This window comes from Arachis stenosperma, chromosome 9 (assembly GCF_014773155.1).
Source record: "Arachis stenosperma cultivar V10309 chromosome 9, arast.V10309.gnm1.PFL2, whole genome shotgun sequence".
Taxonomy (NCBI): Eukaryota; Viridiplantae; Streptophyta; class Magnoliopsida; order Fabales; family Fabaceae; genus Arachis; species Arachis stenosperma.
The window spans coordinates 8,572,149-8,587,620 of record NC_080385.1 but is presented as its reverse complement, the minus strand read 5'-3'; the positions used below and the strand labels follow the sequence as shown (position 1 = coordinate 8,587,620).

At 35.8% G+C, this 15,472-nt stretch overlaps 1 protein-coding gene across 1 annotated transcript; it reads right to left on the bottom strand.

The window, feature by feature from the left end:
• Window positions 1-11,339: 11,339 nt before the first annotated feature.
• On the bottom strand, window positions 11,340-12,901 carry LOC130949001 (protein FAR1-RELATED SEQUENCE 5-like). Its single transcript, XM_057877844.1, has 3 exons — window positions 12,794-12,901; window positions 12,062-12,121; window positions 11,340-11,966 (listed from the first exon to the last, which is right to left on the bottom strand). Exons 1-3 carry the CDS (start codon window positions 12,899-12,901, stop codon window positions 11,340-11,342), a joined length of 795 nt encoding a protein of 264 aa, XP_057733827.1.
• Window positions 12,902-15,472: the final 2,571 nt, after the last annotated feature.

Genomic DNA, 15,472 nt, shown 5'->3' with positions numbered 1-15,472 from the left:
TGTCCATCAGACCCAACCATTATAAATAGGTTGCTTAGGCAATTGTAGAAGGATCAAACCATAGAAAGCAGGAGGCTACGAGTACTCATATGCTAGGGAGCAAGGAGCTGCCGAGGCGATTCTATAGTTTGAAGAAGAATTTTTAGGAAAAACCAATTCTAAACTCCCTCTGGAGTTAGTATCTACAATCTCCCCTCTGGAGATAAAACATCTTATGTAAAATATACTAAATAAGGAAGTTTTCTCCAGAAAGGTACGCCTTTATCATAATTTCTTAGTTATGAATTATTTAGAAAACCTAGAATTAACAAAGAATCTTTATTATAGATTAACTGCTTTATTAGATAATGAAAAACAGGCTGTTCTAAAAACAGAATTAAATCAAATCAAATGAAAATTTCAATAAACAAAATCTTTTAAAAGAAGTTTTTAATAGAAAAAATATAATATACTATGGAAAAATTCAACTTGAAGCCCCTATAAAGATAAAATCCGCCAATGAGAACTTGAAATAGCTCTGATAAATGAGAATTGAGTAAACAGATTGAGAAAATTAAGGATCAACAAAAAAGATCTAAAATTGGATGGATTCATATAGTACTATACAAGTCTTAATCAAATCTACAATGAAGGAATTAATTCACCAATAAGCTTAGCAATCTGTGATAAAGAATTATGATGACCCAATAGATCAAATCATTGGAATTGTTCATGGAAACTTGGCAAACGTAAATGTTAAATTCAATGCCCATCTTGGATATATACCTTATCAACTGAAAACTTTGGAAGATCTTAAGTTGGCTTATAATTTCATAGAAAGAATCTAATGGAACAAGATGAACCTTTCAATTACATATGCAATAAATTATGCTTTAACAAACAGCCATAGTATAATATTAAAACAGAGAAAGGATTTATGTGAAATTATTACAGAAAATTGTAAAAACAGAAATACCAAAATATAAAGCTATTGAAAATCCAGTTCTATTACTAAAGAACCATCAGGAAATTAGTTTCATCGAATTTTCAATAAGAGAATCTAAAATTAATAGCCCTTTAAGTTTATCTAAGTTAAAATTAAGAAAGTTCTGAAATAAAGAACTAACAAAAAGGTCGAAAATTAAATGACCCTAAACACTAAACTATGACAATAAATAAAGAAGAATATATGTAACTTATCAAGACAAAAACAAGAGCTCTTTGAATGAAAAATCATTTGAATTATTTACAGTTTTCTGAAATAAATCAAAGAGCATTGAAACCCTAAAATAATTTATGACAATTTAAAAAGAGAAGTTGAAGAGCTAGAAAAATTAATAGAATCTCTAGAAAATAGTGATGAATCGATGATAGAATTGCGGAAATTTTAAATAATGAAGCATAAAAAGATTGAAAAACCAGAAAATAAAAAGGAAGAAATAGGACGAGAAAATTAAAAAGTAAATAAAGGAGTATAAAAGGGAATTAAATATCTTCGATTGAAATTGAAGATCTTATAATAAGGATAGAAATAAGAATAAATATAAACAAGTTGGAATTAAACTTAAAAATTATAAATGCCTGGAAAACCATTACGACTTAAAAGAATTAAAGCTGCTGAAAGAAAAAATGGAGAATGAAATTGAAAAATTAAACAGATATTAGAAACAAGAAAGTGTAGAAATAAAAAGTAATTGAGGATTTGAGAAATATTAAAGAAAAAGACAAACAGATAAAAGATTTTATATACAGTAATCCATGCAAAAAAGAATATTATAAACTAAAACAAGATTAAAAAGTTATAAATATACATCAAAGTAGTAGAAATGGTCAATACTATTTACAAATTATTTTTCAAAATTTGGTATCAGAGCCAAGTTAACGATTAAGGGTAACACTTTCTCTTTAAGCAACATTTTTAGTGATACGTTAAAAAAAAAAAAAAGACCAGATGTCCATAATTAATTGGAAAACTTCTTTGTAGTCACCATAGGTACAATAAAACAATAGGTACCATAGAAGGCACCTATATTTTGCACTCTCTCACCTAAACCACACAAAAATGCTGACTTCATAAATTACTTCCAAATATACTAATGAATTATTATATATTTATTTATTCAATAATGCTAGGGAACCAACTATCCATCAGCCAAGAATCAGCCAAAATGTATTTGGGCTTGAAACCGGAAGCCCAATTGGCTCCAACATCCGAAAAATTAACCCACGGTTAACCAGAATAACCCTCATTAGAAACCCTACTTTCACCGTTTTATCAGAACTTTCAAAAACACCTTCAAAGGCGCCACACCACCGGGAAAATCGCACAGGAAGCCTACTGTTGCAGCTGCGCCATCCGCCGGTGTTCCTCCAGTTCTCTAGCCCAGCATCTTCTGATCGTCTCACCAATTGTCAGGTAAGGTAGATGTTTTCTCTGATTTCTTATGCATGTTTTGAAAACAGAATTTGAAGTAGTTTTCTGTGTAGTGGTAATGGTAAATTTTAATTGAGTGGGTGTTTCTTCTTTCTTGGTTTTGATCAGGTAATACAACCTCGGTGCATCACTGGTTGTTTCCAAGAGTATTAGCTGCATCTTTTATTGTTATTCGGAAGTTTGATCACAGGTAAATATGTTTTTCTTGATCCCTAATTGAATTTGGCTATGTTCTTAATAGATAAAACCTAATCCAAAAAAGTTTGGTTTTATTGTCAACATTTATACGAGATTTTAGATGAAATCTGTTGGAGTTTGTAAGTTTCCTAGAAAAAAAAATTGAACTTTGATGATAATTCAAAGAAGCTTATGAGGAACACGTGAATTGTGCTGTTGTTGGCTCGGTAATTGTTAATTTTTGACCCTTTTTGGATGTATGTAGTTCTTTACCAAGTGGAACATATATTTAAAGACCGTTTCTTTATTTATACATGTTATATTGTTGAATGGTGTTTCTTGTTGGAGCTTTATGCTATGGGCTTTTGTAATCTTTGGTTAAGGAGTGTTTTTTTTTTTAAAAATTCATTGGGACTAAGATAGGTACTTCAATGGTAATTTTGATATAATTTCTAATTGGAATTGGGTTGAGATGAATTTAAAACCACCAGCAACAAAAAATGATTTGCTTACTTCTGAACACGTGAATGGTGCTATTGTTGTTATTGTAATTGTTACTTTTTGACCCCTTTTTTGGGTGTATGTAGTTCTTTACCAAATGGAACATGTTTAAAGACAATGTCTTTATTTATACATGTTTTATTGTTGAAGGGTGTTTCTTCCTTGGAGCTTTATGCTATGGGCTTATTGTAATTTGGTTAAGGTGTTTTTTTTTTTAAATTCATTGGGAATAAGATAGGTACTTCAATGGTAATTGTGATATATTTCTAATTGGAATTGGGTTTGATATGAATTTAAAACCACCACAACAAAATTTTTTTTTCACTAATATTTAGGTAATTCATCAATTGCCAGAGTTAAGCCTATATAAAGATTAAATTTGTACTTGTATTATATGATGAGCTTTATATACTATACATACAGTGAGTGAATCATATTGGTGGAACAATTTGCTGAGTTCTGTTATGACTGATATTAAATATGATTTATTTGTTCAGGACAACTTAATTTTTGTTTGCAAATATTATTATCGTAGAAATTAAATCTATATGCACCTATCATTACTACATGAAATTGCCACAACATGCAAATTTCTTATGGTATTCATTTTTTCAAATTTAACTCCAAGCACTATTTATCAATTTCTTAATTGCTTATGGTTCTTTGCAAGGATTCAATTCCATATATGTACGTGCACTTAATAAGTTAGGAATATGTATTGACATATCAGTGACTCAAGCTAATTAAAGAACTAATTATGATTTTTTTCTAACTGAGATTGGGTCTAAATGGTTTATGCTAGTTTTGTAATCTATGTTAGCTTCAGGGACCACTTTGTTGGATGTTGCTAATTACTATAACTAGCGAATGGGTGTTTCTGTAGTTAGAATTACTTTGAATGTTAGTTTGATATGTATTAATTGAGAACTATTTGATGTTGCATATGATGTTTGTATAGCAGTTTCCGTTAAATGTTTGGGGGCTGTTTGTGAGACTGTAGCAGTATTGATTTGCAACAAAACCAACCAACATGGGGAAAAGGTAACATGATTTTTACCATTCACAGTTTACCATTCATTATCGTATGTGTGACTTACCGTTGGTGTAACAATTAACAGAAATTGTTAGAGTCCCGATGCTCTACATTCATAACATGATGAAACGCTATCTAATAAAACTCCGTTGAGAAGCTTGCGGAGATTGATGAGATTGGATTCGGATTCTTGCGGCGTGTTCCAAATTGGTCTGTAAAGCAAGCCATCATGGTTCACCTGGCTGAGTCGTATCAAGTAAAGCAGAGAACTTTTGTACTCGACATAGGCAACATCCGCCTCAATGCCGAGCTAATCGGGTCTTCGGCCTTCCGTCTCAAGGTAAGTTCCTATATCTTACTTACTTTTGCATAGGCGTGCTGGCATAAATATCTTTGGGCATGTAATATTACAATGCTATAACACATGAACATGTTGTAGGGGATCCATTTCCAGCTCTCGATGAGAGTAATCGTCCCACGTGGCCATTAAAAAAAAGATTCCATAGACGGACAACAACCGAGCTTCGGGATTTAGTTTACAGTTGTCCAATGGCCACGGAATCAGATAGGATGGAGTTCAGGAGGTACTTTCTACTGGTGGTGATGAAAATGTTCCTGTGCCCCACCACTCAACAGGTTCTCTCTCCATGGCACATCTACGCAGTGTTAGATGTTTGATCGCGGAGATTCACTGGCCGTTGGAAACTATGAAGTGGTTTGACAAGGCAGTCGAAAAGTATAAGCTGAAAGGGAACAAAACGTGTGAAGGCTGCATGTTCCTCATGTTGGTATGACGCAATGACCATCACCAAATTTAGTATGTCATTTTCTGAACAAAATAAATTGTATAACAGTAATTTGCTTTACATTAGTTTAGAGAGTTCAGTCTCTGGTACTGTTATTTGTCTGATATTTACTGATATGTTGATGATTTAACTGTTCAAGTTAATAGTATATTCATCCTGGTTTTTCTTCATGTATAAAATGACTTGTGCCCGTCCTCTGTGTAGATCTTCTATTTTCAGCGGTTGCAATACGGTCTGCTCGACAATTGTCTTGAGCCTGAGCCATGGCTCGATGCGTGGAGCTCGGACATGCTAGAAAAGAAGGCGCAGTATATTATATCCGAGGTACTCATTTCACTCTTGTAAAAGGTTAAGTTATGCCACTATGAAGGTCGAAAATGCCCATCAGATGAGTGAATATGTTTTTCTATTTTTTCCTTTTTTCGTTGACTCTAAGTATGTTTCTTGCCGTTTTATCATTCTATTTTCTGGGTTCTCTTTTGGTGGTGCCTTAGCATTCGATTAAGATCATTGATTCTCTTCATTTCTTAAATCAGGGACGTCTTTTGACTAGACAGGGTGTAGTTGAGGACATAAAGGGTCATTCACCGCAAGCTGCAAGGAGGAAAACGGGAAAAAAGGCACCACAGAAGCATGGGCGAAAGGATTCGGTGCCGCCAAGGGTAAACAGGATACTTTATCATGTTAATTAACAAATTTAGTTTGCTATGGTTAATTCGGTTCATGCAATCACTTCAAATAGGGGAGCTCGGTTTGTGGAGAGAGAAGGCAGGTGTCACATGAAAGACGAACAAGTGGACGCACAACAGCTCCACCTCCTACTAGAAGCACTTCACGCCGCACGGACGGATCTAAAACTAACCCGAGAGAGTGAGTATATTGATAGCATTGCATAAGTTTATTAGGTTCTTTTCAATGTAATTGGATGTTTCTTTACCCAACATAATCATTATGCATAAAATAGCATAGCAGGAGTGGTGCGCAAAAAAACGGAGGGGCTAAGAAGGACCGATCACGTAGGTCCAGCCCAAAGCAATCTGAGAAAAAGGAACTCCCAATTAGCACAGATGATGACGAGGAGAATGAGCCTCTGGCCAAGAGGATGTGCCGACTTTATAACCAGAGGGATGACCAACAAAAACCAAATGCTGATCCGCATGAAGTGAACCTCAATAAGGATAACGCTGCCCAAGCAACACCTGTCTCTAGCTTGCCCGATGAAGGAACACTCTCTGTTAGTTTGGTGAAACATGAAGAATGGGAGTTCGACGGGCAAGTCTTCTATGCAAAACTATTTCATTATTAATTCTATTTTGCTTTTTAATGAATTAGGAATTGCATCCGTATACTACTACTTTTTCTCTAACATAGGTTGAGTTATTTGCAGTAATCCCAATTTCCTTTCGAACCGAGACCCCGAGAGTGAACAAATATGGCAATACCTTGAACAACTGCAGAACACGAGGCCACTGCAGATCGTGGTGCCAGCCTCTCCCGTCTTGCAAGACTCCTAGCCCCACCAAGCAAGAAGATTTCACCGGCATGACTCAGACGGAACAGATGCTCACCCAATATACCCCTATAAGATTCATCCACTGCTAAAAGGACAAAAGCTGGACGAGGTTGAGGAGCGAGTGCGGCGATGGCTGCCAATCGTTCGTCGAGCAGAATCAGGTATGGCGGCATATGAAGGAAAGCAACATCTGTCATTGCTTCGAGAGACATCTGCTCATTGCTACCCAGCACTGGGTCACCAGCAACGTAAGTAGATCACTCTAACACGTTTAAATGAATATGTTTCTTAATATATTTGGTGGAACAAACATATGACCCTAACGCAATGTAAATTTTTTATACAGATCGTTCATTGGATGTGTTCAACATTTAATGACTCAGAATCGTTGCAGTTTAAGAATGACTATTACTGTATTTCTCCGGGAATTTTGGTATGCACGAATTGGTGTCTTCTTATTGATCAATATTTGAGGCCTGATCCTAAATTGTGCTTTTTGTATAGGAAACTGTGTTGCACAAGAGGAACTTGGATTCCTTCAGGGAGGTTCCTACTGTTAGCTATGTAGGGCTGGGTCCTCACTTCGGTGATGATTCTATATTTTTTGACAAGATAGCAGCTTCGACGCGAAAATGGGTAAGTTAATGCTATAGTTGAATGTCGATTTTTCGGGTTAGGTGCTTACAGTATCGTGTTTATTACTTGGATGTTGCTTGTGATAGTTAACAGGATGTTCCCTTTAATTGCCAAATGGATGGTTCTGATATTTGTTTTTAGTTCTCACGTCTTAGGCAATTGAATCTGCATGTACTTAATTGAGATGTGATTGGCTTTCGTTGAATTATATTTTCAACAACACGCTAATTGTTTTAGACATTTTGTTATATTTGAATTTGGTGACTCCATTGCTCATGAAACTGCTTTGTTATCTCTGTTTCCATCACAGTGGTTTGCCCCAGTTTGTATCGAACGTCACTGGTGGTTGTATGCCTTTGAGATATATCAGAAAAGGCTGTGGGTACTGGATAGTATGTATACAGGAGAACCTAATAGTGAAAGATTAAAAATACATACTTATGCGATAAGTATACCTCAGTCAATTAGAAGAGCTTTTGCCTGGGTAACTCAAAATGTATCATTGCTAACGTGTTGCTGCTTTTCAGGGGAGACTCATTGAAGACATGGCAAAAGTTACGATTCCCGTATATGAGCGCACGGAGGACGGTCTACCTCGTTTCTATCCTAGCGTGCCAAGACAAGACAATGGGTCAGTTAAAAAGCCACCTATCTATACTCTTAAAAACACTTTACTTGATATTGATAACATGACCGGAAATAATATTCTCTCTTTGTACATATAGCTCGGATTGTGGTGTATTCGTCATCAAGTTCATGCAGTTTTGTGGTTTAGATAAACCCTTGCAGCATTGGGACAAGGTGAAGTTAGATATATTATAACAATTAATTTGAAGCTCTTTCTAGTCAGTTTCTTTCACGGATTTAAAATTACCCTTCCACACAATATTGTCATGCAGGACGTTGTACAGGAGTTTAGGAATGAGATCATGCTAGGCATAGTCTTGGGTCCTCATAATTCACAAATTGGGATGGCGCTGCAGGCATTGGACATCGCTCTTGTGCGCCGCAACCAGCCTAGGAAAAAGACAAAGGCTGTGAAATCACCCTTCACAGCACCAAGCACGAGGAGCATGCTGCAGCGTGCGGGGTTACCCACTAGAAAGCCAGCCAAGGGAGGGAGACAACGGAAGAAGACAGATGCATAGGTAAGAAAAAATCAATATACATGCCTTAGTCTATCCATGGCCTCCTGATAGAGTTATAGGCGTTCATATACCCATTTGCCGACTTAGATTCAATTCGTGTGAGCCTTATAAAGCCAGTTTCACTGCAGGTTCAGGTTTTCATGTTGCAGAATTTGTCAAGTTGATGGTGACATTCAAGACTCCTCTGCATGGATGTTGCTCATGCTTGGCACTACGATGTTTCTTTCCTTTGTAAATTGGATGATTCTGAAATTATTTTTTGATCTTTCATATTTGAGGAATTTGAACTTGTATATACTTAATTTAGAAGTGAATTGCTTGTGTTTTGTTAGATACTCCTTAGCAGGTTTCGTATGTTAGGTTTTTCAGGATTTTCAAGAAATTAGTTTTAACTAAGATTTTAATTGGATGTTGCTATTGATAGGCACACGGATGTTACTTTTCCTTGTAAGTTGGATGATTCTGATTATGCTTCATCAACTATATAGTCTTAGTCATTTGAACTTGTGAGAACTTCATTCAAAAGTATGCGGCTCATGTTTTGTTATAACCCTTTTGTGCATGACTATGCTTAAGTGACAGTTCATTCGATTTACTAGCGTGGTGTTAACAAAGTGTAGGCGTTATTTTTTTTCGATTATTTTCTGTTGCTAAAATTGTGACGACGCTGGAAGTATAACCTTTGCATGGCCTTCGAGCGTAATCCGTCTAGATTTTATCCAAGATTTTAATTAGATGATGCTACTGATAGTCATACGGATGTTTCTTTTTCTTGTAAAATGGATGATTTTGAATATGAATCCTATGTTTCATGTGTTACGCATTAACGACAGCGTGCATTTCGTTGACATATGAATGGATTTTTTTTTAAATGGCAATTTTCGGTCCGGATTTAATACATTTATTTTTTTGCGAACAAATCAGTGATACCTCATTTCTTCAAAACCATACTAACCAAATATTGGGGAACAATAACAACAAATGTACTTTTGATTATTTTAATGAATACTTCAAAACAGGATAAATGAAAGTGACAAAACAGGAAAATGAAGAGTTTATTCATTTGTGTCTAAAGGACCAAGAAATCTAGCAAAGTATGACAAATTACTCATGCCAAGAAACATGGCTATAAATGCCTAAAAGAGTTCAACAGGTCTATGAATCCGCCACCATCTGCTGAATTCCATATAGTAGAGTCCTCAAATCTGTTGTCTACAGAACCTTGGCAATCATTATCTGTCTGAAGATCAACAACATCCTATAAGATCCACAACACAAAGAGAACAACTTATGAGAAACAAGAACACCATTCCATATAAACAATTTAACATAGACGTCACTTCTGACACATACCGGTTGTGATTTCCTCTTCCTTTTTTCCATTGACTTCTTAATTGACTTGTCCAATTCTGCTCCAAGTCTCTTACCCTTAGGGTCCTTTGGTTTTCACCTTGAGGGTCCTGTATGTCATGTAAAATAACATCACATGTACTCCGTGTGAGCATCCTATTCTGAGTCCCATCAAGAGCAGGAACGCATGCTAGCATGATCAGTCAGCTTGGACTTTGCATCCAAAGGGCAGCTCGCAAGATGGCTGCTTCCTCTTCACAAGCAACAAATTCTTGAGCAACGTTATAGAACTCCGAACACAGATTCCTAAACAAATTGTGGCTTTCATTACTCCGAGCCACGTCATGGCTACTCTTAATGTAAGTGTGCTTGCGGATGACATTCTTACTCCATCGAGGAAGTACATAGCAGCTCGGTACTGTGTCAACTCTATAGTATGACCAGATCGCAAGGATATGGCAACACAATATACCAAAAGATTCAAATTTATTGCACTCGCACCGACTCTTTCGACTCAAAGGGTCAAACTGTATTATGAAGGTATGGTAGACAGGCTTCCCCCAAAATACCTTCTGCTCATCCACTTTAATAGAAATTGTATCTCCCTTTTGTTCAGTTGATCGAACCACACAATCGTTTTTTTTCCTTACCTCCAGCTGAAGGTTCGGAACATATTACTGGTGTATTCCTGCTGAACTGTCGCTCAATACCTGTGCTCCCTAACATGGGGACTCCTTTCGAGTCCGCAGCATCATCTTCAAGCTCTTTTTGCTCCTTGTTTCCAAGCACGTTATCGTATTCATGGACGACTGAACCAATCCACTCTTGCAATGAGGTATCCACCGTAGAATGCGTGCATACTTTCACTCCGCTGTGTGCTCCTCATCCGGCCCAAATTCACTCTTGAAGAATATGGCACTACGTCGTTCGCATAAAGATCTCCCGAAAAATAAATAGCATAAGAGTGTCGCTTATTACCAACAGGATGACAGCGTACAAAGCATCGATAGAACATATAAAAGAAACATCCAGACACTATGAAAGAAACATTAGTTGTATTGAAAAAAACATCCGCTACATAAAATTAAGAAAAACAGAAGAACGGAAACACTCGGCAATAATAAAACTATAAATAAATATGCACCATGAAACCAACAGACGGGATTTAACGATCACAAACCTGCTACCATCTGTTCTGACTAACGCAAATTCTTTGATGAAAGCAGCCCAATTAACTTCAAACGATTCACTCGAAGGAGAGTTAACACAATGTGATTCATCATTGCACTCAACTCTCCATACCTAGCGTAGCCACCAAGCTTGAATTGTGTTTTCTTCATTATGTGCCAAATGCACCATCTGTGGACATATCAGGTAGGACCTTCCTTATAGCACCAGCCATCGCCTTGCACTGGTCGGTAATGATACCCTTTGGCGCAGTCCCAATGCATCTCACCCACTGCGTGAACACCCATTCGAAACTAGGGATCTCCTCATTGCCAAGTAAGCACAGCCAAGAAGGGTTGACTTCCCATGGTGGTTTACACCGACAAAACAAACGGTAGACCATGCCTGAGAATACATAAAAAGCAAATATAAGTAACAGGACAAATTTACAGATACTGCTCATGCAATTCACCAATATTTATGCAGACCTGTTTCTCCGTACGTGGTCGAACGACACCACATCTCCGTATATCACGAAGCCCTGCACCTTACATCTACCCAGAGTGCGCTCCTAAATTTATTAGCATCGTCAACATCATGCATAAAAGAAGTTGGGATTGATTTCCTTCATTCGAAGGAAATAATTCATCATCCCATTGAAGTCCGCATTGTCGGAGCATCGGAGATTGCTTGTAATGTAATTTCTGACATCCTTTTCTGAGAAACTCAGGTTTGAAGACCCACCAACTTCGTTTGCAAGTGCTAGATACGTCTTGTTGGGTCTTATGCCAGTCTCGTCGTTATCCGTAATGACACACTTGGCATGCATGGTCAGCTCCCGGTACTCATGATAATGGACAGCTTTATCAGCCGAACAGGGGTGAGAATGCCTCAATTCTACCCTGGACACAACCCAACATTCCTTCTCCCTGTCCAGCATGACATACATTCTTGCTTTGCATCTCGTGGCTGTTATTCTGTTTGACCTAGTTGCTGCCTTAACACGAGATTCTCGATAACCCTCTCGAGTGCAGTGAAGAGACTGATTAATGGATATCTTTGTGTCCTTCCGCATCTTGTCAAAGTTCATGTTCCTGACTTTAGTTACAAACCCCAATTTCTTTGCATAACTTGCATAAAACTCCTGTGCCAAATGCAGCGAATCAAATCTCATTCCTATGGCTGGGATTTCCTCTTCACCGAGCCCACTATGATCCGGCAACTGTAAAGCCAATTCACATAACCAAAATACAAATTAAAGATAGTATTAAAGTGGTAACTATAACGTGCTAACACACAATAAGAAATACTTCAAACCTCGTGTCTTAAATCCAACTCATCATTTCTCGTCACCATGACGTCGGTGATTTCGTCGACCTTCAATTAAAGACAACCGGGACAGAACTTTAATCCACTTATGACCATTACTATATAATGAAGTAATCCAATAAAACATATCAGCAAATAAATAGAAACATATATAGCACTCAATCAGACTTTTACTATAAACAAATTATTTCTCCAGATTTTTCCAAATGCTAATAATCTAATTACCATGAATAAGAAGCCTTCACAAGACACATTTTAATAAAAAATTTCTATTAGAAATCAATGAATCAATAACAACATTTAATTGATTGCATGCATTATGACATAGACGGACACCATAGTGTGATTGAAATAGATCTTAGACTATACGCACATCTAGGGGCAATATACAATACCAATAATTTTGTCTTTGCCATCATAGATGTTACATGTCTTCCACACAACCCAATTAATTTCCATATCCACTATCTATGTCTATCTCTACTGGAAGTTTTATTATCAATGACATTAGCTAATTATAGTCTGTTCCACAACCCAATGTATTCAATTGCAATCATACCTTATTAACATGTCCACTAGCAACGTCGGTGTCCGATATTTTTTTTTCAAAGAAATAAATTTAAGAAACATCTAAAAAACATGGAAAAGAAACATTCACACTTCAAGTTCTCATATAACTATTCATCAATTCAATACTAACATATACAACATAGAACGTACCAAGGAACCCTCTTGATTAACAACGCCATCGTCATTCAATTCATCATTGCCTTCACTAGCATTGATCACTGTGCTATTCGGTTTCCCTTCCGGATTTGAGCATTCCATGGAGAATTTTTTTACAGAATATTTGCGCCGCCACAGCCGCTTCTTCTTTTTAGAGTAACAGAGGCACGGACCGAGGAAAAGCAAGGACGAAGGCACGGTTTATATAATTTGATGTGGACGGTCTAAAGCAAGTGATGATGATCAACGTGACATGCATGCAAGGCTTCCGGGGACGTGATGCATCAACGGCGGCTACATAGTGAATGAAAAGCGGCCCCAACGATCAATGAAACAACGCCGGCGACACAGCTTGAGTGATTGGGTAAAGACGGTGGAGGAAGTAGGCGGCTATGCTTCTTGGGGGAGAGAAAAAGAATGACGGCGCTAATTGGAAAGGGTAACCCAGGGTGTTGAAACCGAATGCTATGTTTCCGTGATTCTCTCCTACGAGAATCGTTTCTTTCCTCATATTTTGTAGGTTGTGAACAGTAATTTAAAAACAAATGAAATTATAAATTAATAAAATTAAATTAATTATATTTTAATTATGTTGTTCCATTCTTGGCTGATTATTAGGTGGTTCCGTATACTTTTCCTTATTTAAACGGTTTTAAAATTAAACTATAGGAAAATTTTCACATGTGCCAGGCAATTTTATTAGTACATTGCTATGCCATAATGCAGAGCCGTTGAGATATATATTAAAAAATTATAAAGGTAGAGATGGATTAGTAGAGTTATGCGGTAGAGTAAGGAGATAGAGGGTGTTGGCTGGTCTTCTAACAGGTTGAAATGGGAACCAAATTAGAGTTGGTAAAAATTACATGGTGGGCAGTTGAATGCATTTTTTTGTCTTTTTGTGAAGCCATTGTTTGGAACCAAGCCGCGGGAGTGCATGGGAGCCGATGCAAAGATTGGGTCAAGGAGTAACACTATTACTGTATAACAGCAAGAATGTGAGATGGACCATTAAATATGGCAACAATAATATAATGTGACTATTTTAACAAATAAAATTTATATTCCAGCCAAAAAACAAATAAAATTTATATTAGGATATTTTTTATTGCAACAAATAAAATATAAAATAAATAAATTTTATATTAATTCGCGATATATGATAGATTATTTCATATAACTATTAAAAATATGTTAAATAACTATATTTGTTAAAAATATTATTAAATAGATTTTATTTAAAATATTACTGTATAATTATATACAGAAATTGATCCTTTTTATGAAAAAAAAAACAGTAAACTTTTTAGTTGTTTCATTTATACCTAAGATAGTAATAGAAATAAAAAATAAATAATATTATTATTTTTAAAAATTTTAAATATAAAAAAAATTAGGTACGTCAAAATTATATGTATCTACGGTATATACATATATCTCATAATGATTTATAATTATGTTATTTTTTATTTGTATAAGAGCAGGTAAAAAAAAAGTGAATTTCACTTGATGAATTCGAATTATTTTTAATATATAAATAAAATAATTATTTTTATTATTATTTTATATGTTACTTATTTATTTATATTTTAATATATTCTATTATTAAGAACTTGAATAATTTTTAAAAAAATATATTTATATTTATTAAAATTCAATGATTTATAAAATGTCTACTTTCAATGTGCACAAGTTATTTTGACTCATTTAGACACTCGTTGCTTATAATTTATCTTAATCGAATCAATTGATTATCAACTTAATTTTTTTAAGTATTTGAATTTGGTAGAAATTATACACTCTAAGTTTAACTTATTCAAAAGAATTGTTCATAAGATTAAACGCTAAGTCGATACTAAAATGAATCGAATTTAAAAACCTTTGTTTACGTCAACATAGACTTGCAAAAACATGTCTGCCACACGAAGTTAATATGTTTCGTGTTGCTCATAAGTGAGTATTCAAGTCGAAATAAATGTGGTGTTAATTGTATAATATTATTGTGAAATTCAATTTATTTGAATTTGTAGAAGTTTATAATTTGATCAGAAACAATATTAGGATAGTTCTTGTTCATACCCTAACCCAAAACATAAGTTAGACCCAATAAAGTTAAAAGGGCCAATCAAGAAGAGTGACCTTATCCACTTATCCAACCTCTTTTAAGAGGTCGGAACAGACTGAAGCAGGCAGCTCATACTTATCTAAGTGAGTAACTGCTTCCGTAAATCTCTACCCCATTTCTAGAAGGGAGACCTCAACAACCCCTAGATAAAAGGAACGGTTATCCACTGATGATTTTCAGTGGCTAAGAGAAGGGGGTTGAATCTTAGCCCCTTTTCACTTAGTTACACTTGCTGGTCTTTGAGGAGACTTTTTTTATTTTTGTCTCGTCCCTAGCCACGAGACTTTTATTTTTGTCTCGTCACTTGGCACGAGATATTTTTCAGTTTTAGCTCATGTGCAGTAGAAACAAAAATGGAGTAGAAAAGAGAGAATATTACACCCAGATATATCCTGGTTCAGCTTCTAAGTGCAGTGCAGCCTACATCCAGTTTTCATCACAACAATGATGGAATTTCACTATACATAACTCGGACGGAGGCTCCTAGACGTAAAACAAGTCGGAGGCCACCATCCTTTAGCGCTTGAGCCTTACAAACAAGCACAACC

Excerpts from the sequence above, each read along its gene's own strand:
- LOC130949001 (XM_057877844.1), bottom strand. The coding sequence starts at position 12,901 with ATGGAATGCTCAAATCCGGAAGGGAAACCGAATAGCACAGTGATCAAT. Across the intron at positions 12,122-12,793 it reads TTAATCAAGAGGGTTCCTTG|GTCGACGAAATCACCGACGT; the intron begins GTACGTTCTATG and ends CTTTAATTGAAG. Across the intron at positions 11,967-12,061 it reads AGTTGGATTTAAGACACGAG|TTGCCGGATCATAGTGGGCT; the intron begins GTTTGAAGTATT and ends TTGGCTTTACAG.